The sequence below is a fragment of the Erithacus rubecula genome, assembly GCF_903797595.1.
Source record: "Erithacus rubecula genome assembly, chromosome: 22".
Taxonomy (NCBI): domain Eukaryota; kingdom Metazoa; phylum Chordata; class Aves; order Passeriformes; family Muscicapidae; genus Erithacus; species Erithacus rubecula.
In genome coordinates this window covers 3,024,620-3,049,692 of record NC_136674.1, presented here as the reverse complement: position 1 = coordinate 3,049,692, position 25,073 = coordinate 3,024,620, and the positions used below count along the sequence as shown (strand labels likewise).

The following is a 25,073-nucleotide window of genomic DNA, read 5'->3' as shown; positions in this document are numbered from 1 at the left end:
CAGCAGGTTTGTTGTTGGAGAAGGGAGCATCTGCTTCATGCAGGGCTTAATGTGACTCATTTTTGTGTGTGCTCACTAAGAAACAACAAATATCAGGAGTAAATCATGGCCAGGGCTGCCTTCTCCTTTATGTGCCTGTTTAACTGAATAATATGCCTGGCCTTGCCTTTGTGTTTAACTTAGGGTTTGTTATGACATTGAAGATGGATTTTTCCTGGCTCTTGCACACACAGCATGTAAAACCAACACAGCCCAGCACATGGTCAGTGTGTGAAGCCTGATGTAACCTGGAATTCAGGCTGTGCTTGGATGCACCCCATTGACAGCAGCTTTGATGATCCTAGTGGGTCCCTTCCAGCTCAGGATATTCCATGATTCTGTTCTATGATTCATTGCTCAGTTGCACCTCTCAGACTGGGAAGCTCATCTCTTGTGCTTGTAGCCACTTGCACTGCTTGTCAAACACAGGGGCTTGTTTCAGGTTGGTTTTTCTGGAATTGGGAGAAGAGAGATCTTTGAGGTTTTTCTGTCTTCAGCTGTGGACCTGGTGAGTTCTTGGTAGCCATGGGGAAGGAGTGTGTCTGCATCTACAGCTGGTTTTGCTGTGTCCTTTTAGTACAAAAAAGTTGCCTCCTAATCTTGGGATGATTTTTGTACAGACTTTTCCTTCAGTTCTCAGTTTCTGAGCCCTTAGTTCTTACCTAGGGAATTGGAGTTTTTTTCCTCCTGTGCATCATAATTCCTGGGAGATTATGTAATTTATCCATGCTGGCTTGTCAGGAGAGGCTTGGAATAAAAGCCTTTGTAGTGTGCTGCTTAGCTGGCTGTATAAACATGAAAGTACCAGGTTTTTAACTGGTTTGCTCACATGGCTTTCCTCTGCAAAGCTTTAGCCAAAACACTCCTCTAGATAAAAGGATGCTGAGAAAGTCCAGGTCAGGCAGAGTTTGTCTGGGAAGGGGTATAACACTGATCTTTGGTTTAGTTTTATTTCTTGTAACCTCTCAGTAAGAGCAGGGAATGAGGATAAATTGTTTTCATCTCTCAGTGGTGAAGGATTAAGATGGATGAGGCAGTGGGGCTGTGTAAGAGCCTGGCTGTGACTCCTCTCCCTTGGATCCTGGATGAAGCTGACTTTGTGCTTCCTGCTTCCCAGGCACACTTCCCCACGCTCCTCCTTAAATATCTGAGCTGGTGAGTGATTGCCTTGAGTTTTCTGAGGTCTTTGAACTAAAATAAATGAGAAGGGCTCTGGGAATGAGGCTCCCCATCCCTCACTTGCCTTTCACCTCTGAGTGTAGGAGTTTGAATCAGGTGTGGCATTAAATGCACAGGGTTTGGTGCCCCTAAGGTCACATCCTGCTAAGCCTCTCATGGCACCTTCTGCAGTGCTCTCTTAATGTTCTCATTTTATTAATAAGCATCTGAAGAAGATGCTGGTTGGATCTGGATGGGGGTTACAGGTCTGGCACTGGGCTGATGGTCTCCCCTGTTCTGCTCTGAAAGCACAAGCACCAGTGGGGAAGGAATGTTGGAGAAATACCCAAGTTTTGGGGCTCCCCCAGGTAGCCGGAGTTTTTGAAGCCCCAAGAGAATTCCCTACAAAACACATGGCTGCTGTTTGCTGCTGTTGGAAGCATTTTTACCCTCTGTCCTCTGTACCCCAAGCCAAGAGTTCTGGGGAGGGGAGGTGGTGGGTGCTGGTCAGGCAGGACCCTGGGCACTGGTGCATGGCAGGGTGGCTGCCTTCCTTCTTTTCCTGCCCTTTGATGTGCTGTGGGATATGTAATGAGCATCTGCCCTCTAAGAGAAAACAGATTTGAGTTCTGAAGTTGAAAAAAGAGGGAGCAATTTTGTTTAATCATTTTCACACGGATCTACAGGCGTTTCTGTAAGAGTGAGCTGCATCTGGTTCAAGGGCAGCCTTGGCTGCTTTGAGCTCTCCTGCAGCTTCTGCAGGCTCAGGCAGAGATTGATGTTCCAGATGCTGTTCTCAGCAATCAGATAAATGATGTGCTTATTTAGACTTTTCATTTTTAAAGGCAGCAAAAAAAAAAAGTAGATTATACTTTTTAAGATCATTTGAAGTATCAAAGCTGTGAGGGGTTTTTGTTTTGTTTCTCAGGTTAGGGCCCTGCAAATTCTTTCCCTGGTTGTGAACACCACTCAGAAAGCAGGAGGTGAGCTGCCTGTCTTGGTACCTGGGTGTTCACCCATTCCCTCCTTTCAGCTTCTAACCACTGCAAGAAAGAGATATTTTTTTTTTTATTCCAAACACAGAGTATTTGTTTTAAGGAGAAAATACTTAAATGCTGTAATGCCCCTGTGCCCTGCAAGCTGCACTGGCTGTCCTGGTGTGTGCTTTGGGTTGTCTCCAAACTTGTTTGTGTATGTGGGAAAATTACTGAGTGACAGGGAAAGTGCTGGAAAGCTTTGGGGATTTGATTTAAATCTGATGAAAATCAAGGCTGCTGCCTGTTCTCCTCTGCCAGCACCCATTGGGGTGGCTGTAAAAACGGCTGCTGTGAGTTTGTTGCTGTGGTTTTTCAAACCCAGGCTTGTGATTTACCCATTTCCATCCATCCAGCTTCAGTGCTGCCCTCGCAGAGCCCTTGGTGGTCGGTGTGTTGCTTTGGAGGATTTCATTTGCCAAATTCCCTGGATTTGGCAGGAGCTCTCCAGGAGTCCCATGGCAATGACAGTCCACTGTCCCAACCTTCATCTGCTGCCTGGGCAGATGAGCTTTAATCATGGAGATGACAAAAGCTGCAGTTCCTGGGGAGGCTGAGGCAGTGTTTGGCTCCTGGCATGCCCTGGGGCTGTCCTGGGATGAAAGTCTCTGATGGTGATCACTGAAAGCTGCTCACCAACAGCAGCAGCAGCATCTTGTCCATCTCAGGACCAGTTTGGCTGCTGGGATGGAGCCTGAGCTTGGCTTTTGCTGACAGGAGCATGTGGTGTCTGAGCAGATCTGAGGTCTAGGCCAGGGGAGATGTCACATGTTAATTTTCACCCGTTCAGGTTCTGCTCACAGCGTGAGATACAGAAAAAAAATCCCACAAAGTAAGCCGGAATTAAGCTGCAGGTTTTGTTCTCATTAGTGTAAAATCAGAAAATCTGGTGTTTCTGATGCCTCTAAGGAGAGAAGGAGAATTAACTCCCGGTGAATGCAAGCAGAGGATACTTAAAAGGCAAATTGTTCACATACTTTCTTTAAAATTTGCATGAGTGTAGCAAAAGGTCATCTCAACTGCAGTCTCCTCCTCAGATCCTGCCTGCCGGTGGCTGATTGCAAGAGCCTGTTGCTAAGTGTTCCTGGAAACAGAATAAAGATGAAGCAAGATAATTGAACAAGAGGAGGAGGGAGAGGGAGAGGAGGGGAAGAGCTTGGAGCTCGCAGCAGAACCTCAGGGCTGCCAAACCAGATGAGTCTGCTGGAGTTTGACTCGGTGGCTGCATTCAATCACTTCTGACCCAGGGGTGGGGAAGGGGTGACTGAGCTTAAAACTACATGGCAGATCCTTGGAAAAAGCCACTTGGACACAAGTGGATGGTTTGCTTGCATTTCCTGTGGCTCATCCAATTCCAAGCATGTTGCTTCCCAGCACTGAGGCTGGAGTGGGGATGGGAAGTTGGACTGTGCTCCCACGGTGCTTTTCCTGGATAAAATCTCTTCTCTTGCAGTATGGATTTAGTTAACCTGGGATCATCTTCTGGACAATTCAGTAATCATGGAAAGCAACAGGATAAAACAGGAATGCAAGTAGACAAATCCAGAGCTTGACTAAGGCAGAAAACCTTCAGCTCCAGGTGATTTGAGGGCTGTTATCATTTCAAGCCAGGCTGCTCTCTGAGGAAACAACTGATGGTGGTTTTGTATGTTGCAGAATCAAATAAACCCCAGTGCAGCTCCTTTTTATTACTGAAAAGACAAGGAAGCAAAACTTCCTGCTAAACTTTGGTCTTTCTCTAGTTGAAGCTCTTGTAAAAACACCAGGCTTTCTCCAACTCTGTGAATGTATTTCCTGGAAACAGTTTTAGTAACTGTTTCTGGAGTGATTTTTATCATCCCAGAGCATTTTACAGACTGAATATAGTAACAGCTGAGATACAGCCCCATCTGAGGAGGGTTGCTGCCAGCACACAGAAGTTTTTGGTGTGTTATAAAAGAACACACAATTTGTTTTTTCTTTGCACAGAATCTCCCTTATTCTCACCAAAAACATAAGGTAGCACTCCTGCCACCCAGCCCTCTGTGTCACCTCCTGCTTTGCACTCAGACACTCAGTGACAGAGCTGGTGAATCCTGTGGTCTCTGAGCCTCCCCCTCCAGCTGGGGCTGGCTGTCAGCAGAGGGAATTAATACTCTGCATCTTCTCTGACATTTTGAACACCCCCGTGGGATTCACGTTTCATCAGTTCCTGGCAGCAGCTCCTTGTTTCTCCGTGACTGTGCCACGCTTGTGGCAGGAGGGACACAGTGGCCAAGGCTCTCACCAGTGTCCTGCCTTCCTCCATATGCTGACTGCAGACTCTTGGCTCTTTGAGAAACTGTATTTTCTGACTTTCATCAGTGGAGCTTTTGATCTTGCTACTGATTTTTCATTGTCTGTGTTCATCTTTTTAACTGGTTTGGCTGTTGCACGATGCCTTGAAATGAAGAGGAGGGAGTAGCAGGCTGTGTCCCATTCCTCCCCGTGGAGCTGGGGCCTCTCGTGGCTCAGTGCTGGGTTTCTGGACAGATCAGGTTCCCTTGCTTGCCCTGCACCTGGCCCACCATGTGTGTGTGTCATAAACCCCTCAGCCCTCTCTGCTGGCCCCATGCTGGTTGTCCCTCCCCTTCCTCTGTGCCCAGCCCATACCAGACTCTGCTCCTTTTCCTGTCCCTCCCTTCCCTGTTCCCCAGCTTTGCTGGAGCACAGTGGGATGGAAAAGCTGCTCTGCAAAAGGAGTGGGTGAAGAAATGGCTTCTCCAATTTCCCACCTGCTGGTTTGTGCTTCAATTGAGGTGTTGGTGCATCTGAGCTCTGGGTACTGCTGTTCTGCCCTGGTTTTTAATGTGTGCAGGTGATAGTTGCAAACATGGGACTCTCAGTGGCATTTTCCTGTTCAGACATCACTGGCTGGGGCAGGTTTTAATTTCCAGCCTTTCTGCCAAGGGGCTGAGTGTCAGTTTGGGGAGCAGGAGGGACAAAAGTGCTCAGCAGGAGAGCATTTTCCAGCAGCCTGTGTTACATCTGTCCTGCCTGTGTCATCCCTCACTCAGATGCTCTTCCCGGAGGGCACCCAGTGCAGGCTCAGGCCAGCCTGGCTCTGGGGCTCAGCTGTGCTGGTGAAGTGTGATGGGAGGGCACAGAGGCCCTGAAAACACATCTTCATCATCAGTGGTTTGGCCCAGAGCAGTTTTGGTGGTGTGATGTTTACTCAGGATGCACTTGGGGCTCCAAAGGAGAAGCAAGCACTGTAGCTGCTCTGGGTCATCACAGTCTGTGGGATCCCTTCCACCCCAAAAGCTGAGGAGGAGCAGGATAACTCAGAGCTGTCACTGGCAGGGATTGCTCTTTGCAGCTGGGGCTTAGAGCACCTGGCTCTGGTTAGTTGCTGGCATATTTTGTTCTGTGGTTCCAGAGTGAATCCCTTGAGCAGAGCCTGTTGCATGCAAATCCTGGAGCTGCCCCCGCAGCCAGGGCTGTGGTTGTGGCCTCTGTAGCTCTGCAGCTGTGTAACCTTTGCATGAAAATCCTCCTTGGGTTGCAAGCCAGGAGTGCTGCCAGATGAGAGTCAGTGTTGTGGGCTCTGAGACAGAGATGGATGCAGCTGTAGGGAGGACCAGACCAACCAGTGCACCCTCTCCTGGGATCAGCTGGAGAAAAGTGGCTGCTTTTGAACAGTCTGAGTGTTGGCAGAGGTGCAAGAGCTGTGTTGAGTGGAGGTTTTTGTAAGGAAGCATCACAGTGATGCAGTGGATGAGCTATTGCATTTCAAAAGGTGCTGTGGAAAAGCAAATTTCCCTTCCACCCAGTGGGTACTTCAGCAGCAGTGGGCACAAGAGGCAATCTGAGATAATTTTACAGGAATCTTTTGTTTAGCTGGTCTGGGGGATGTCCTGGTGCTGCCTTGGCACTGCTCAGGAGGCTCCTGGCTGTGGCATCCTGGAGCTCTCCCTCCCCAGGGTGTGTTACAGTGCTAACAAATACTCCATTGTTTTCCAGGATTTTGTTGGTCTGATTGTGTAAGGTTTTCTCTCAGATTAACCACTGAAAACAAAACAGAAACCCTACTAATACCTCATTGTGTGCATTAAACTAAACAAAAAAACAAATCTCAATTTCCCTGCTGATTTAAAAGGCTTTTGTGTTTGGTGGGAATTCTGTCTAAGCTCAAGGCTTTTCAGAAGTGTTTGTTTCTTAGTGATCTGGGATTGCAAGGTGTTTGACCTTGAGATTACTGCCAGCACTCAAGTGAACAGTAGCAGCAAAGGCAGTGGGTAGGAAACCCATGTTCTGGCAGCTGTCCCACTTCCAGTGACAGATGAGACATGGGACCAAGGGAGGCCCTGAACTCCAATTCAACATCCCAGACTCCCACCCCACCCCTTGCCTTTCCTATAAACAGATGAAAAAATAGCCTTTTCCATAGAGAGACAGAAATTATTATTTTTTTCTTATTGCCTTTGTGTTTACATAGCTATTTCTTACTCAGTGTTAGTCATTTGGGGGTGTAATTTATAGGGGCCATGGATGATGCACTTCTACATGTTTCTTAAATTTTTCCCACGTACACTTTTAACTCCCACTGCCCTTGCTGCTTTTTGTGTGTTTGCAGAAAGAAAAAAATGTTTATTAAATACCTTGCTCATGTGCAAGCCCCCTTTTAAGAGGTAAAGCAAGGTGTGCACATGGAGGAAAAACAATTATTGGAATTACATGGAGGTGTTTTTCCTAGTCCTGGGTGCAATGCTGCATCCTTAAATTCTGCATCATCTTTGGGCTATTGAATACAATTTGAGAAACACTTGGAAAAAAGATGTTTATGAAAAATATCCTCATAGTGTTGCTAGACCAGCCTGTCTGGTGGCATCCTCCCTGGTTGATTTCCTGCCAGTGTTGTTATCTCTATGTTTAGTCAAATGCTTGTTCCTCCTGATGCTGGGATCAAATCAAGCTGCCATCCCAGCCCCTCTTTGAAACCTGCACATGTAAAACAACTGGGCCAGCTCCTGTGGCTGCTGCAGGCCCTGGGGCTCTGCTCTCCATACATCATGTTAACTGCTCTTCAGCTCTGCTCAAATTAAATGTTTTCCTATCAGATGTGGGCTGTGGAGGATCCAGCCTGTCAGCCTGCCTGTGTGTCAGGGGCAGCCACAAGCTGGGCTGTGCTGTGCCAGTCTCCCACAGGGGAGCTGCAGCAAGGAGATGGAAGTGGCAAGTAGAACTTTAGAGTTGATGTTTTTAGGTTTTTGCTTGCTGGAATGTCCACAGCAGGTGCTGGGTGCCAGGGGAAGCTGGTGCTGAGGTTGGTTGTAACTGGGCTGTCAGCCATTGCAGGCACTGTGCACACAGGGGGTCCTGTGGTCCTGTGCACCAGCAGCCCCAGTGCCCTGCGCTGTCCCTCTCAGCTGCTCACATCAATCTTGTTTATTACAATTCCAAACCCTCCCTCCTCAGCTCATTAACGTTCCCGCAGCAGACATCTCTCTCACCATTGTGTTTTGTAATTAGATTTTGATTTGCTTTCAGAGAGAAGCAGCAGCACAATGGACATTAATTTATCCCAAGCCTCGCTCGATCTCCTCCGTGTCACAGGGTCAGACCTTGGCGTGCACCATCTGCTCTCCCCCCACTGCTGGCTCTGTGTTGTTCCCTCACCGTGTTCCCCTTCTGCTCAGGGGCTTCCCTGATGCACCAAGGACAAGGAGCAGTGAGGGAGGGCTGGAAGAGGAGCTGTTACCCAAGCTGAGCTTGAATCGTAGGGACAGGCGTGAACTAGATTGAAATGGACAGGGAGAGGGAGCAGCCTGTTGTCTGCAGAGCCTGGGTGGCCCCTGGTGCTTGTAAACCCTTTAAGGCACGATGTAAAAGCTGCAGTTTAACACTGTCACTGAGTGAGGACAGAGGGGTTCCCGCAGGGCTGGAGCTCTGGGAATGGCCATGGATATCTCAGCCTGGAGCTGCTCTGTGTGCAGAGCTGGTCCCTGCAGCCCTGGATGAGGGCACTTCTCCTGGGTGCTGCTCGTTTTTTCCTCAGACAGACTTCATGTTTCAGCCTGTAGCTCTTGAATGAGAGACCAGCAAGAGCTGAGCTCATGCTGTAATGGAAACCCCCCTGTGCTCTCACATGGTCACTCACTGGGCTCTTGGAAGGTGGGATCTTTCCAAAGCCTCACCAGAATTCTCCAGAGCCTTGGGGGTATTGCCTGTAAGAGTGTATTTTTAGAAAAATGGCTTTACATTTGTTTTAGTACAAAACAGCAGCCATCCACAGCAGGAATATGTTCATTTTATTGCTGCCTTTGAGTTTTTAAACTGGCTTTGTCTTGTGTCGCTGGTCAGGGTGGAATTGTGGGTTACAAGATGAGTAGAGACCATGTGTGCCCTCTGCAGAGTCAGCTCCATATGCTGTGGAAGAGGGGAGTGTGAGAGCTTTTATGGTCCAGTTTCACACAAGAGCAGAGAAATGCAGCCCCCAAGGAGGTGGGAGGACCATTCCCCAGCAGGCAGGGCTCACAGCACTGTGGGCAGTTGTGCTTTATCTCTGCCAGCAATTCACTGCTGCAGCTCAGGGTTTGTGTGAGTGACTGAATGCAACCAGTGCTGATAAATCAATCAGCACAAGCAAAAATAGCACTTGGCAGCTGTTGGAAGTGGGGGATCCCTTCCCCAGCAGAATGAGCAGAGCAGGAGGGGATTTCAGGATTTCATCTGCCCCGGCTGAGTGCCAGCCCTGCACTGAAACCACCCTGGGATGCTGGGGACACCTCTAGTCTGACACCTTTATCTGGAAAAATTACTGTAGCTGTCTGCAAATGTCTCCCCAGCCTCTCAGCCAGGAATCCCCAGTCATCAGGATGAGGGGAATAATGGAGCCAGTGCTGGTGGGGAGAGCAGCCTTGTGCTGCTGCATGGTTGATGTCTGGGGATCCCCTCAGATCACCAGTGATCTCTGGAAGCCTCTCACAGCTGGCTGTGGATGGAGTCATGGAGGGAGCCCAGGGTTTGTGGTTTCCAGGACATCGTGGTGATGCTTTTGTGCAGGGATAAAGTTACCAGTGGAATCTGGTGACTCTGGTTTTTCCACTGGACGGCTGCACAAAACCACCTGCACAGGAGCCAGGGAAGTTTCTGTAAGGCTGCTCAGCCTGCACAGAGCCTTGTGAGGGGCTGTATTTCCTCACTCCTTCTCCAGTGGGTGTCCTGGGGTGAGCAGTGAGTGTAGCAGGCCTGAACCAGGAGTGAAGGGGGCTGTGAGAGGATCAGCTGCTTTCAGGCTGAGTAGGCTGTAGATTATTTCCACATCTGTGTTAGCTTTGGCTTGATCCCACAGATTTGCAACAGCTGTTGGGAAGCAGAGCAGAGATCCCCTCTTTAAATGGATGATCAAATCCTTAGAGTGTGTGGAGTATGTTATTTCTATGTCATCCTCTTCACGGCAGGAAAAACAGCTTTTCAGAGTTGCTGAGGCAGCACTCTGCTCTGCTGCCTGAGCTATCATCCCATCAGCCTGCAGTCTCACAGCAAGTTGTAATTTGCTTTCTGCATCCCACACCCTGCCTGACACAGAATCCTTTGTGAGGTGTGTGGTTGTGCAGGTACCCATACCAGGGATGCCTTTTTTGTCCTGGATTTCCCTTTCTGCATGGACCACAACCAGTGGGTGTAAGCTGAGCTTGTCCCTTTTGCAGAACCTTCACATGTGCAAATCTTTGGCATTTTACCCTGAGAAAAACTAACTAGCACAATGGTTTGCCACAAGACAGGTTGGGTCATCCCAGTGGTTTTAGGTGGAGGTCAGATGTCCTTGCTGAAAGCTGTAGTTAAGGTGCAGAATAGTGGCACAGTGTGGGAATCCCATGGGGAGCTGTCTTTAGCTTGGCTAAAATGAACCAGCCCATTTCCTATCAAGGTTCTGCTCTCTCAGGTCAGACCTGCAGTAAAAGGAGCCTTCAGGCTTCTTTCCCAAATGTCTGACAGGCTCTGGAAAGGCTGGAATTTGGCTGATGAGGGCCAGGGTGGTGGGAATTGTGGTGGATCCTGGCACTCCTCCTGCAGCGCGTGCGTTTCTCATTCCCCATCAGCTTTCCTGGTGCACAGGGGAGTCATCAAACCAAACTGCTCCCACTTGAAGCAGCACATTCCTGGATGGAATTAATATGGTTAGTGCATCGAGACCACTAACTTCTAATTCAAGGCTTTTATAGTAGGCTTCAAGTGGCAGCCCAGTTCCAGCTGCTTTATATGCAATTGTTGTGTTTGTTCATTGGTGTTGTGTGCTGTGTTTCAGTGATAACCCAGGCAGCAAATCTGTTAAAAATAGAAAGTGCTGCTCATCCTGAATGAAGCTCTGAAACTTGGTTTGGTGTTGCCTGGGCTCTGTTGGATTGTGTCTGGGAGCTTTTGCACAGGTGCAGGGTAAAACCTTTCTGTTTGAATTGCTTTTTCTCGTTCACTCAAGGTGTGACTGAGTGTGACATGATGTTCTTTAGGTTCAGGTCTCAGAGCTCAGTGATGGACACGCTCCCCCAGCAGCAACAGATGTCACATTGACCTCTTTTGATGCTTTTTGACCCTTTTGACACACACCTGGCTTCATGCTTGCTTGAGACATTCTCCTGTGAACCCTCACTGATGAGTGAGAAGTGGCAGCTCCTGATTCCATGAGGACAGAGTGTCTGGATTGCAGATTCCCTGTGCTGTGGATATCTGGAAGCCAAGAGCAGTGCCTGCATTTTGGGTCCAGTGGGGCCTGATGATTTACACATCCTGAGAAGACCCAGACCAGCTGTTGGCAAGAGTTGCCACATGTGCTGGACCTCAGACTGCTTGGAGCCAGCCATGCCACGCTTGCCCCAGTGCTTTGAGCAGGTTTGGTTTGCTGTTATCCCCTTGTCTGGGGTGTTCCAGCCCCATACCTCTGAGCACAGTGAGTCCTTGCAGCCTCTTGGCTCTGAAGTGCAGACCCTGCTGCTTCCCCAGCCAAGCAAAACTGCCAGGACCCACCGTGATGCCCTGGGGGAGCTGCTTCTGTATACAAAGGGCTTGGCAAAATGAAGTGTAATGTAAGCAACTATTTAAAGAGAACGATCCGATTGCTAGTTGTAATTTCCTTATTGTTTGCAGCACCCTGTTAAATGCCTGTGATCCTTATAAAGAGCTTTCCCCCACCCTTTAAACTTCACAGCAGTGAATTTTACCTTCTGTGGTTTGAACACGGTCATTGTGAGGGGGCTGGTTTGCACTGAATACAGTTTCTTTATTTTTTTCATGCCCAAGGCCATTTGGTTTGTTATCCATTAATATGCCTATTAAAAAAGGAAGGCTGGTGGGTAGGACATAAAACCTTTCCTCTCTCTACATCCCCAGATCATTCCCATCTCAGGAAATGGGATTGGCTCTCTGCAATCAGGGACAGCAGCCTGCAGAGTTCTTCCCCTGGGGACAATGGGTGCAGTTTCTCTGTGAGATGCTGGTGGAAGCAGCAGCACACTGTGTCATGGTTTCTCTGGTTCTTGTACTGGCTCTGGTGGGCTCCTTCTCCAGTGCCTGGGTTTTATTCTCCAAACTGGAGCACGTTGTAAACACAGAGCCCAAGGGGCTTTGCAGAGCAGAGCTTGATGTTAAGGGAAGGTGGAGATTAGTTTCCTTCCTCATTTGGCTCTTGGTTATGGTTTGGCTTTTGTTTGAGAGATTGATAATTCACCACTGGGCTGTTTGGGTTGCAATGCTTGGAGAATTGTAAGGAAAATGAGGTGATGGCTGCAGCTCCTCTGTGCATGGTGGGAAGAGCAGCTCTCCCAGCCAGCTTCTGTGCATAAATTAAGCTCTGAATTGTCCTGTGCCAGAAGCATATCCTGGGCAGTGTGAGCCCAGGAGGGTGTGACACCCAGAGGGCTTTGTCACCAATATTGTGCAGAGCTGAGCTTGCTGCAAAGCACAGTGACCAGCAGACAGACCCATCCAGACTGGGTTGCCCAAAATGTGGCCATCAGCCTGCAAAGCTGGCAGTGCAGGACGGATGAGCTGGGCCCCCAGGCTGATGTCAAAGCCCTTAATCAGCTCCTGGGAACAAACCCGGGAAGCCCCAGTTGCAGAAGAATAATTTTTTTGTGTGTTGGCCTTGTGCTCAGCCTGGCTGTGTCTTGGCAGGGGTTGCTGATTTGTTTAATGAACATGGAAGTGGGAGGGGAGGAAACAGCCAGGGAAGCATTACAAATTGCTTCAGAGCAGTGGCATTAAAAGTATTTGTGCTTACCATGTCTTCTAAACAAAGAGCCCAAAGCATAGCAGGTATTATCCCCATTTTACTTGCAAAGAGGTAAAAGCAGGAGGAGGAGAAGCTTTGCCTGTGCTCACAGGCAGGCCCACAGCAGGTGTGAGACACTGGGGTGTCACCTGAGGTCCTGAGGGGATGGGGTGGTGATGGTGAGGGTCTCTCTGGGCACTGGCCCAGCAGCTCTTCCTCACATTCACACTCATTCCTGAAGCACCAGCTCTGTTTCTTTTCTTGCCTCTGACCTCTGCTCTGATTGATGCTAATGCTCCAAAATCTTCCTGTTCACAAAGCCAAGTTTACCTTCCTTATCTCCCCTTCCAATCTCTTTTACAGCTGAAGCTGTGGAACAAGTACAGAGTCTCCAACATTCCTTCCCTAATATTTATCGATGCCTCCACTGGGAAGGTGGTTTGCAGGAACGGCCTCCTGGTCATCCGAGATGACCCTGAAGGTGAGACCTGGAGTTCTGTGCCACAGAAACATTGTCACACAGCTGCCTTTTCATCTCAGTTCATTCTGCATGGCCTGGGGGGAGGGAACAAAGGACTATTGTCATACTTTACTATTCAAAGCACTGTGCTATTTTTGGTGTAAAAATTTCTGCATCATTCCTGCCAGATCTTGTGTTTTGGTTTTGCTTACTGAAAAGAACAAAGAATTTCCCTCCAGGATTTTTGTCTGGAGTGTTAATGAGGAAAAGGTTAGGCTAACTGAAACATGGAGTTTGGATTTTTCCTTAGTGAAGGCAGAATGATGGCCCAGATCTTCCATACCTTGGGAGCAGAATCCTTCCAGAATACTGAGTGGGACTTTTATCCCTGACATCACACTCAGGTTAATGCATTTCCCATTGTTTAGAAATTAAACAGAAAATGTGTAATTTCTAAATAACGTTACTATTCTCCCTTGCTGAGATTTAATGTGTTGGGAGTTGGTGTTAAATCTATCTTCCTCCAATTTGGAAAAAAAACAAATGAGCCAAATTAGAAAAAAAAACCCAAAGCCCAAATGTGCCCTTACTCACAGACCCTGCAGACCTATCAGTCATCTGCTGTAGCTGTCCATCCATTTCTTTTATCACTGGCTCATTGTTTCTTGGTGCAGTAAATACTGACAGAGTCTTTAATTCAGTGGCAGGAGCTGTACAGCAGGAGCATGTTGTGGCCTGAGCCATCTGTGATGTTTCCTCCTCTCTGGCTGAGCACATGGATTGATTGCTCTGGGAGCTGGCAGCAGATGATTCAGAGCGTGTTTGTGTGTACACACACAGCTTGCTTTGGGGTGCAGAGGGTTAGTGTAAGATATATAGAGATATATAGATATAAAAACACCATCTTTTACATATATATAGCTAAAGTTTATAAATAAAGACATGTATGGATGTGTGTAAAAATATATGGGTAGTATCAGCATAAGGGACAGATTCTGACTGCATTCCTGAGCACGTGGCACCTTGCCCTCTCTTGCTAAAGTAAACACTGATTCCTCATCAGGCACAAAATCAGAGCAGGCTTTGCCAAGCTGAAGGTGCTGTGAGTTGGGTGCAGCCTGCCTGAGAGAAAGAGGTGACCCTGGCTGCAGTGCAGAGCTTGGCCTCCTCTGACAGCTGAGGAGTTCTGCATCCCCCTTGGATGGGAATAAACCCCAGCAGGGTTCCTCAGACAGGATCCCCTGTGTTCTGAAGATGGGATGTTTTATCTAGTGGAACTTTCTGAACCTGTAAAAGCTGCATGCACATTTACTGTCTTGTGTCTTCTTCCCACCCCTGTCCTGACCCCTCCCCAGGTCTGGAGTTCCCTTGGGGGCCAAAACCCTTCAGTGAAGTTGTTGCTGGGCCTCTGCTAAGGAACAATGGGCAGACACTGGACAGCAGTGCCTTGGAGGGCTCCCACGTTGGGGTCTATTTCTCTGCACACTGGGTGAGTAGGAGCTGCTGTGCAGAGCAGCTGGAGTGGGCTCAGGAAGAGTAAAGACCTCAGGCTGGTTGGTGCTGAAGAATTTAAGATACTTAGATCATCAGCATTGCCATCCTCAGCTGACCCTGTAAGGGGTAAAACTGGTCAGATTGTAAAAATGGAAGAGATTTTTTTTTTTTAAATTACAGACCATAAACCCCAGCCACATTCAGGCACTGCAGCAAGGATGAGGTCACAGCAGTTCATGGTCACTGGGTCACCTGGCCCTGCTGGCTGTGAGTCTGTCCTGAGCAGGAGACAATGTCCTCCCTGTGCTTGTGTTTTGCAGTGCCCGCCGTGCCGAAGCCTCACGAGGGTGCTGGTGGAGTCCTACAGGAAAATCAAGGAGGCAGGCCAGAAGTTTGAGATCCTCTTTGTTAGTGCAGACAGGTGAGGCAGCACTGACAGCCTGTGCAGGCAGAGCAGCTTGGCTCTGGCACCAGAAAAGCTGCTTGAGTCCTTCCCTGCCCTGAGTGGGGTCAGCAAGAGCAGCTCTGTGCTTCCCTCACTTCGTGTCTTGTGGCTCTGGAGTCTGAAGGATGCTGGAGCTGCTGCTGTCACCATGGGTTGGCATTCAGATGCTCTGGAGAATTTGAAATATTTTACTGGGGAAAAATCCACCATGGACTTCTTCATGAAGGACTGGGGGCTTCAAATTCGATCTGACCCTCTCCCAGCTGATTGGTTTTGGTGGGAGGGATAAAGGGCTTTGCAGGCCAGGTTTTTAATGAGGAAGGAGCCTGGCAAGTGGAGGGCTGTGCATGCCATGTGCTGTTCCTGGCACAGGTCAGAGGACTCCTTCAAGCAGTACTTCAGTGAGATGCCCTGGGTGGCCGTGCCCTACGCCGACGAGCCCCGACGGTCGCGCCTGAACCGGCTCTACGGCATCCAAGGTAGGAGAGGCCACCCTGGGGCACACAGCTCCTGCCCCCTCCTCTTCTCTTGAGTATTTTTAATGTCTCCTCTTGTTTAACTAAACCAAGAAAACAGCAAAGCAAATCACAGTGCCCCAGGCAGAGCCGCTTCATGTTTCTGCTCTCCACAAACTCACATTCCTACCACCTGCCAGGCAGGCTGTTAGTTGAAACAGGACTTCCATAAACAACCTAATTCTTCCTGGAAACTTGGAAGCTGGTTTTGGCTTGGATGTTTTTTGTCTAATTACTGATTTATTTATTTTTTTTTTGCTATTTCTTGAAGGTTTAAATTTCATTTTCTTGCTGGTTTATGTAATGTAAAGGCAGGCCATTGTTCTGTGTAGGGGCTGAGGAAGATGGCATCTGGTTTATGTTAGTGACATGAATTACAAAGGAGAGAGTGTTTGATGTAAACCATGGCTTTGCTTTTACTGTACATGCCAGTGCCAGAATTCCAGCAGCCCTGGCTGCTAATAGGGGCAAGGAGAGACTCTGTGTGGCTTCAAAGAGTCACAAAGATGATAAAAGCTCACAGCAGCATTCCTGGGGGCTGGCACCTTGTTCCTGCAGGGGACAAACTGCAGCACAGAGGTGTGCAAGGTGACTGGCTGGTGAGCAGATCTTGTGTATATACAGATAGTTTCTCCCTGTGGTTAAAGGATCTTGTTGCAAAGTGGCTGTTCCTCATCTGTTTCTGTGTGATGTCATAGAATCAGAGAATATGCTGAGTTAGGAGGGACCCATCAGGATCATAGATCCCACTCCTGGCCCTATGTAGGGCACCCAACAGTCCAACCCTGTGCCTGAGAGCTTTGTCCCAATGCTTCTTGAGCTCAGACAGGTTTGGTGCTGTGAACACGTCCCTGGGGAACCTCTTTCAGTGCTCAGCTGCCCTCTGGGTGAAAAAACTTTCCCTTTTATCCAACCTAAACCTCCCCTGACTCAGCTTCATGTTGTCCAGGTGGGTGCAGGCTGGCAGAATGTTAATGTGATCTGCAGGGAAGGAGGAGTGTGGCCAAGGGCTTGGGAAGAGTGACAGGAGAAATAATCCCTGCTTGGAGTCCTCTCCCACCCCCCTCAGGTGCTGCCACTCAGCTCTGTTCCCTGACCTTAGCCCAAGAATAACCATTTGCTTGCTTTAAATAGCCATCAGTTTGCTGCTTAATGACCTTCCCATGAGGCCAGAGCTTTCCAAATTCATCTGTCTTTTCCCCAGCCCGCTCACAACCCTCTCCAGTGCTGGTTCCAGCCCAGCTCTGCAGGACTGCTGCCAGTTTCACTGGGACTTTCTGTAAATAAGGTGTCCAGACATGGATACTTGAGCACCAGGCATGCTGTAGCCAGGGAAACACAACAGCTTTCCCTCCAGCTCCAGCCCCTGCCTTCTTAAAGGTGTCTCTCTTTGTTGTGTGCTGATCTGAAAATGTAAATATTGGCTGTTCCCCTGTACCCCAGCCCCCTCCTCTGCCCAGGTAGCTCCCATGTTATCCCTGAATCTCAGCTCCATGTAGACAGGAGGCTGCCTGCCTGTTTGCAGTCAGGCTTTTCACACCAGCTGGGACAAAAGCTTCCTGCAAACAGAGCTGGATGTTGTGGGTTCTGCTCATCACCACACGTGGTTATTCCACCTAAATGAAAAATCTGATCTGTGTGACCACATCTGCATTTCCCCACATTCATGGTTCTGATGCTGCCTCTCTGAAAACTCTCTCTGGAGCTTCACTGTGATCAGTGAGAGTGTCCAGGTTTCCATCCTGGTGCTTGGATTGTGAGCACATGAGGAGATTCCCTCTGTTTTTTGAAGGCTGGGTTCTGTAACACCAGGAGAGTGTGTGTCTTGCCTGTCTGCTTTAAGTTCCTGAGTGGTGGAAAGCAGCAAAAGTCAAATCTCTTGTTGTTTCAGTCCTGTGTTGGCCCCTACAACTTTTAAAAACTCAGTATAAAATGCAAGTTGAGTTACAAGCCTTTATTTGGGTTTACTTTGAATGCCTCTATTCATAACTCATGTGCAGGCAGAGGCTGTGCCATACCACCTCTAGTAAATTGCTTCTGGGTGCAGTGCTCTTCTGAGAAAGAGTCATGTCTTGTGTTGTGGCTGCTTAGAAAGAATTCCCCTTTGTGCAGGCAGCTCCCAGTCCTGCCCTGGCTGAAATCCCCTGCCTTTAGCTCTCCTTCCAATGGGATGGGGAGCAGTGATAAACTTGATGCTTAGATAGGAATCACCCCTTGCTGTTGTATTTCACAAGATCTCTGAGTTCCTCAGTATTCCCCCTGGACTCTGTGGTGTCTCTTTGGGATTTACAATGCCTTCCAAAAACTGTTGTTTCTCCCTTTCTCCCTGCTTTAACCCACACATCCCAGGTCACCCTCACAGCCTGGAAGTCACTGCTACAAGAGATTTCTGGAGCTTTCTTCTGAAAAAGTGTAAAAACAGCAGTAAAATGCACCACCTGTGCTGTGGTTGGTGTGGGGTTTGCTTCACATGGATTGTGATTACTCACCCAACAGACTTCATGCAGATGAGATTTCAGTGTTGGGTCTGGGGTTTAATATATAAATATGTAAATGCCTTGCCAGGTTTGGTAACAAACCATTTGGCCTCTGTGTTTTCATAAAATGCTGACCCCATGGGAGCCAAATCCATTTTCTAGTGCATAAAATCCAACCAAGGCTGTCTATGCTAATTCTCATCCAAGCTTATACAATATTCATTGCAGTGTCTGATCGCTGATTCTTCTTGATAAGTAAATTCTGGTGTTATGACTTAAGGCAATTACCAAATCCCCCAAAAGGCACTAAAATAACAAATAGTGGCTGGGACGATCAGGGAGGAGAAATTACTTGGGTTAGCAGGTGTGAATAACATAAAAGATGGTTTCCTTGGTCCTGCAGGTCTGTGTCCCCAGAGAACAGGGTGTGTCTTTTAGGGAAGTAGTCACAAAGGGCAGCTGAGAAGACAGAGGTGTGAATTATCTTTAAAAATATTCTATTTTCTGATTCAGTTTTGTATTTGCAGTCGGAGGTTTAATGGCTGGGTATTGGGGGGTGGAGAGGGGAATCATCAGCATATGCAAATTAGGTGAAGTCTAAAGGAATGCTTTGAATAGTGGATGAAATCCTTGACAGCTGTAGAATCACAGCAATGTGTCTAAATTGGGCCCTTAATTTTCCCAGATCAGCAAAGCTTATTTGAAACCTCTGCCTGGGAGTGCTGCTCAGGCTGAGGGCTGACCAGAGAAGCCTGTCCCTGGTGTGCAATGGATGGAAAAGGCGTTTGGGGTGGGGTTGGCAATCCTAAAAGGATCAGGATCCGAATCCTGCTCAGCCCGTTGCTTCTCCCGGTGTCAGTAGCACTTTGTGCCTGCAAGGGCAGGGCCAGCGTGAGATTTCCCAATTCCTTCCAGTCTGTTTAACCCATCCCTACCCTGGGGCTGCCTTGAATTACCAGCAGGTAATGAATAAGCCTTTTTGTGATACAAAATGGTTTTCTTGGCGTACCCTAAGGATCTGCAAGCTCAGCCATTGGGCGGGTTCCTGCAGTGCTGCTTAGCACCAGCCCCAGCGCAGGCAGGAATGCGCCGCCGGGCTGGAATGCCGGGAATGCGGCCGCCGGCCCGGGCTGCAGGCGGGCTGGGACACACAGATGGCCGTGTATTTCCTGGAGAAATGCCCCCACTTCAGAGGGCTCCTGAGTAACCCACTGTTGGGTAAACACGGGAGCACAGTGCCAGCAGCCTGGCAGGGGCAAACACGCTGCCGGCCCCCTGCTCAGGGAAGGGCTCTGCGGGGTGTTTGTGAGGAATGAGCTTTAAAATGAACCTCGGGATGAAAGGCAGGAGTGTTGGAATTACCTCAGCTTGCCAGGGATGTTGCTGGGTGAGGGAGATGCTGGATAGGAGCAGGTCAAAGCCCAGGTGATGAGCAGTGACAGCAGCACTTGGCACTAACACTGGTCACTTCATTTGGCACTAACACTGGTCATTTCATTTGGCATTAGCACTGGTCACTTCATTTGTCCCGCTGTCCCCTCTTCCTTCCTCGTGGGATGTTTCTTTGTCTCCCTGATGACAGAGGAATGCTGTGCTTTCCAGATGAAGTCACCAGCACGCTGCTGACCCACCCCTGGTGTTTTGTGGCAGGAAAGCTGGTGCTTTATCAGATGGGATGGTCACCAACTGGTGTCAACCTGCCCTGCTGCCAGTGACATTTCAGTTGGTGACTTGTGCTGTGTCTCTGCTGCACCTCTGTTCACCTCCTGTACAAAGCTTCTCCTTTATGAAAAAATTTTTCAGCCCCATAGCTCAGGGCAAAATGCTGCTTTTTCCCAAGGGCCAGATCATCACTGGATATCCCCCAGCCACATCCTGCCAGGTTCCTGCAGACCTGGACATTCCTGCACAGCTTTGTTAGTCTCCAGAGGGATGTGCTATGGAAATGGCTGGGCCATTAGTGCAGAGTGCTGCTGGAGGGCTTTGGGGGCAAGAATACGTGGTGTTCTTCTGGGAAGGAACACACCCTGCTTCCTGGCCACTGTTGTGTGCAGGCCTTGTGAGTTCCTGGGAATTGGGCTCTTCCAGAGGCAGCCACATCTCAGCACTGGGATGGTGGTACAAGAGGAAGGGTCCCTGCGTGGTACAGTGGGATTTGCACCTCTGGGCACCAGAGAGCAGCAGTCCCTGCGTGCAGCTGGGCAGGGAGAGGCAGGCAATGCCAGAGCTGGCTGTCAGCTTCCTGCTCTGGGTTCTGCATTGCAGTGCTCTGCTAGGACAGAGTAGGATCCAGGAGCCTGATCCCCATCCATGAGCTGTGGAGAGGCAGGAGAATCGCTGGGCTCCTGCCAGAGCCAGAGGCCATAGGAAGAGGCCTTTCTCCCCACACCCAGTTCATGCTTTGGCTGATCCCCCTGCCTGTTTTTTTCCACTGCAGGCATCCCCACTCTGATCGTGCTGGACTCCAAGGGGGACGTGATCACACGGCAGGGCCGGGTGGAGGTGCTGAACGACATCGAGTGCCACGAGTTCCCCTGGCACCCCAAGCCCGTGCTGGAGCTGACAGACTCCAACGCCGTGCAGCTCAATGAGGGGCCCTGCCTCGTTCTCTTTGTAGGTATGGATGGAGCATCCCTGCTGGGACAGCAGAGCCTGTGCTGGGGAAGGGGGCTGGGCAACCTGCCAGCTTGGCTAGAGCTGCTGCAGGGCTGGGAATCTGGCTCTGGTGATGACAGTGTCTCTGGGAAGGGATAGCACTTCCATTGCTATTTTCCATCACTGTGTGCTCACAGAAGGGCCAGTGGGAGGAGAGAGTTCCCTGTGGAAGCCCCTCAGGACAGACTTGGAGCCTTTCCTGTACTCACAGGGGTTTGCCAGAGCCTGCTGTGCCCACAGGGTCCTGCAGCTCCCACACACCCCCTTGGGATGTGGTGGAGCAGTGACTGGCAGCACAGAGGAGCTGTCACAACAAAGGTGTGGTGGTGGCTGTGGATAGGAATGCTGATGAGGAGTTGGGAGTGTGAGAAATACACTGTCACAACTGGTGGTGGTGAAATGGGAAAAGCTTTTCTGGAGCAGGGGCTTCAGGCACACGTGATGTTACAGAGGAGTCAGAGGAAGTGTCTCTGTGAGGGATTATTCTGTGCTTGAAACCACAGCTCAGGGCTTGAGTTCCTGGGCTGAACAGGGCTGTGACAGTCAGAGCAGCCTTTCATGCTCTGCTGGTCCTTGATTCCCCTGGCTGCAGGACAAGGGCAAGTTTTTCCCCACAGTTCCTGTCCTTTCACTGCTAACCCACACATGAAGCTTCCCTGCAGTTAGAAACAGGCCTAGAGCTCACCCAAAGCACAGATGGCTCATTCTTCATTGCTTCCCTTCCAGCAATGGACACAATAACTCAGGAAAGGGCATGGCTGGGATGAGCTGTGCTGCAGGCTGAGCCTGGGGTGGGCAGCACAGCATCCCAGGAAGGGAATTGAGGGGTTGTGAGCTCCTGTGGGGGTTCACATGTCCCCTGTGTGCTGTGTGAAGAAGTGAAGGAGCCCCCCTTGCCTTGCTGGTGTTGTGCCTGGCCCAGGGCAGGGCTTGTGTCTCCCTTCCTCACGTGCCCTTTGTGAGCAGCACACGCTCCTCTGCAGCGCTGATGCACGGCCCTCGCTTCTTTCCTTCTTCCCTTTCAGATTTCCTTTTGACCCTGGTTATTTATTCAGTGGAGCCCAGCAGGGGATGTGAGCACAGAGCCAAAAATCCTCTCCTCACACGGGAAGGACGGGCTGGCCACGCCAAGCCTGATGGATTTGGGCTGGCACTGCAGGCCTCTGGAAAGAGTTATTTTTATCTTGCTCTGACCAAAGTTTTTCTATCACCTTGCTGCAAACAGCTCATCAGGAGAACAGCTGGGGCTCTTGCTCAGTGCTTTTGAGGGTGGATGGTCTTGGTGAAATCCACCAGTGATGTGCTGGGGCAGAGATGCAGCTGGTGCTGCAGCAGGGCAGGCACTGGGATGGGGGGTCTTGGCCAGCTTTGTCCTGCTGGGAGACCCCCCAGCAGACAGTGCCTGCACTGCACAGGCATCAACACCCCCAGGAGGAGGCAGGCTTAGCAAGTGCTGGTGCTGAATAAATCCTGACTGATCCACCTCCTTCCCCAGAGGGGTTAGGGCTGGGTTAGCCAGAGTGTGCAGGGCTGCTGGAGCGCTGCCAGCAGCCGATGTTTGCAGGAAAATCAATCCCTGCAGACACCCTGCAACTCAGCGTGTTTATCACTGCCATGCACGCAGGACAGACCCTGGAATGCAGCGTGCATCTCTGGAATCTCCTGCTCTGCTTGCAGAAGCCAGAGGGGAGGGCAGGGATGTGTGAAGCAAGGGTAGAGAGTATTCCTGGCATGGGCATGACTTGTCCCAGCTGGGGGTTGGACCTGTTGTGGTGATTACATCAGGCATCACAAAGGGATGCAAGGGGCTCTCTTCTGCCATCTTCCTTTAATGCCTGAAAGTTGTCCCCAGATTGGAATCTTTTAATCTCCACGCTTCCCCAGGACACAGACTCTCCTCTCTCCAGCTCACTGTTTGAACTTCAGTGGTGGCTGGCATTTGATTGATGCTGCCATCTCTTTCTGCCCTACCTCTGTCAAATCAAAGCTGCCTGCACAGTGTTGAGACTGGAGCAGCAAAGCTGTGGCTCAGCCATCCTGAGGCAGAGGGATGGTGGGTGGCAGGCAGGGATGGCAGCAGCCTCAGATCAGTGACTTTATTTGGTCTTCAAAACATGCCCAAACCACAAAGCAGCTTTTTTTTTGTGCCTGTTTGTCCCTGCACATCACCAACAGCACCAGGGAGTGAGCAGTGCAGTATTTGGGAGCAGGAGCTGCTGTTGTTTGGTGTTTCCCTGTCGTGCATCTCAGCTGCTCCCTGATTGCTCCAGAGCTGCCTTTGAAGTCTGTGTGGTGCATCCGGGCTCCGGCTTCCTGCACGGTGCTGCCGTGGGACAGAGCTGCCAGTGCCTGGCCCATTTGCATCCTTTGATCCTAACCTCCTTTTTTTGCCTTACCTCTTTTTGTTTTGTCTCCAAAACCCCGTGCCCTGCAGATTCAGAGGATGATGGGGAGTCAGAGGCAGCAAAACAACTGATCCAGCCCATAGCTGAAAAAATCATTGCCAAGTACAAAGCCAAAGAGGAGGAGGCACCACTGCTGTTCTTCGTGGCGGGTGAGGTAAGTGAGAGGAGAGCACAGGGCTGTGTCCTGCTGGGGATGGGGACTGAGCTGGGTTGGTACCACTGTTGTTATTCAGGAGGTAAACTGAGGCCTGGAGCTACTGCAGCATGGAGAAAACCAGACTTGAGGCCTGGATGACTCAGTTTGTGCTCTCCTTGCTGGATATTACTTCTAGCAAAGGGTTTGCTCAGAGATGGAAAAACCTGAAGATGGGAGAGGGGCAGTGAGAGGTGGGAGGGAGTGGAGCTTCCGTGCTAGGGCTGCTGCCTGCTCAGCCCTGAGCTGTGCAGGCAGGAAAGTGGCTGGGCAGGGGAAGAGGAGCAGGGTTTGAGTTTCAGCCTGGCCCAGCCAGTGAAATTTCGGCTTTTTCCCTGAGCTGACCGTGTTTTTCTTGGCTGGGATGGCACTTGAGGCATGTGCAGGCTGCAGTGCTCGGAGTCAAAGATCTGCTGGAGAGAATGGGAAACGGGAAACGGGAAAACTGGAGGACTTCTGGCCTCCCTTTCCCTTGCACAGACACTTGGTCCTGCTGCAATCTGTCAAACGAAGGTTTTGTGTACGGGTCAAAAAAGCTGCCAGCACCTCCAGGCCTGCAGTTCCCCTCCCACATCTCTGCTGAGGGCCTGGGCAGGTGCAGCCGCTGCGCCTGCTCCGTCCCTGCTCCATCCCTGCTCCATCCCTGCTCCGTCCCTGCGCCGTCCCTGCTCCGTCCCTGCTCCATCACTGCTCCATCACTGCTCCATCCCTGCTCCGTCCCTGCTCCGTCCCTGCTCCGTCCCTGCTCCATCACTGCTCCATCCCTGCTCCATCCCTGCTCCGTCCCTGCTCCGTCCCTGCTCCGTCCCTGCTCCATCACTGCTCCATCCCTGCTCCATCCCTGCTCCATCCCTGCTCCGTCCCTGCTCCGTCCCTGCTCCATCCCTGCTCCATCCCTGCTCCGTCCCTGCGCCGTCCCTGCTCCATCCCTGCTCCATCCCTGCTCCGTCCCTGCTCTGTCCCTGCTCCCCCCGTCACAGCCGCAGTTCCATGCGTGGAGCCCTCGGAGCCGCCCTGTGACAAAAGGGTCCCCACTGCCACACCCAGGCCCCCACTGCCACGTCCCACTGAGGCTGGCCCCCTCCACGCAGCCACTCCCGCTGCCAGCACCGCAACGGCTCTCTGAGCATCCCAGCTCAGCCCCGCACCCTTCAATAAGTCCCTTGTTGGAAAGGGCTATTTTGGGAGGGTCCAGGACCTTCCCCCCTCCCCCAGAGCCTGTTTTCTCGCCGGCTGTAGCTGAAACATTGCTGCTATTCATGCAGCTCCCGACGGCCCTACAGCGGCTGGCCCAAAGAATGGGGAGCGTCCGGCACATCCCATTCATCCGTCACCTCAATAGCCGGCAGCGCTGGCCCCGGGGCTCCGCTGGCCCCCACGCACAAAGCAGCCCGGCCATGGCCGGAGCAGGCGCCTCCCATCGCTCTGCCAGCACCGTCTGCACCGATTTTGCATTGATTAAAAATATTCCTTGGTGCCTTTGTCCATAAAGGAGGCGCCCCGACACCTGGGTGGGTGGGGGGCGGCCGAGGCACGAGCCCAGCCCTGCTGGCCCTGGCAGCCACGTGGTCCAGCTGCGCCACAAACCCCTGCAAAGGAAGGGGAGGCGTGAGCGGAGCTCCCAGCGCTGCCGCCACGCGCTGCAGAGCCCCGGCCGCCAACCAGGTGCATGGATTCCATCCCATCCCATCCCGTTCCATTCCTGCCCCAGGAACGCCCCGCCCGGGCTGCGGCGCGCTGTAGGCTCGGTGATGGATTGCAGCAACACCGGCTTTTTGCATCCCACAGCCTTGGGAGGGATAAATCATTGCCTTTGCCTGAGCTGAGCCCTGCCTGGGTGAGGGAGGGCAGCCCTCTCTCCCTGTAAGCAGCAGGACAAAGCACAAGTCTTCATCCCATTCCTGTTGTCGGCTTTGTTCTGGTTGTGTGCTTGGGTCCCTTTGGTATCCACCCTTGGTGAGCAGTGAGGC

At 50.7% G+C, this 25,073-nt stretch overlaps 1 protein-coding gene across 1 annotated transcript in view; it reads left to right on the top strand.

The window, feature by feature from the left end:
* Positions 1 to 25,073, top strand: part of NXN (nucleoredoxin) — a 45,736-nt gene that overhangs the window by 19,182 nt on the left and 1,481 nt on the right. The window contains exons 2-7 of the mRNA XM_079325338.1: positions 12,823 to 12,940; positions 14,275 to 14,408; positions 14,734 to 14,834; positions 15,231 to 15,337; positions 20,288 to 20,467; positions 22,940 to 23,064. Coding sequence (XP_079181464.1) covers positions 12,823 to 12,940; positions 14,275 to 14,408; positions 14,734 to 14,834; positions 15,231 to 15,337; positions 20,288 to 20,467; positions 22,940 to 23,064 — 765 coding nt within the window. The remainder of the gene's footprint in view (positions 1 to 12,822; positions 12,941 to 14,274; positions 14,409 to 14,733; positions 14,835 to 15,230; positions 15,338 to 20,287; positions 20,468 to 22,939; positions 23,065 to 25,073) is intronic.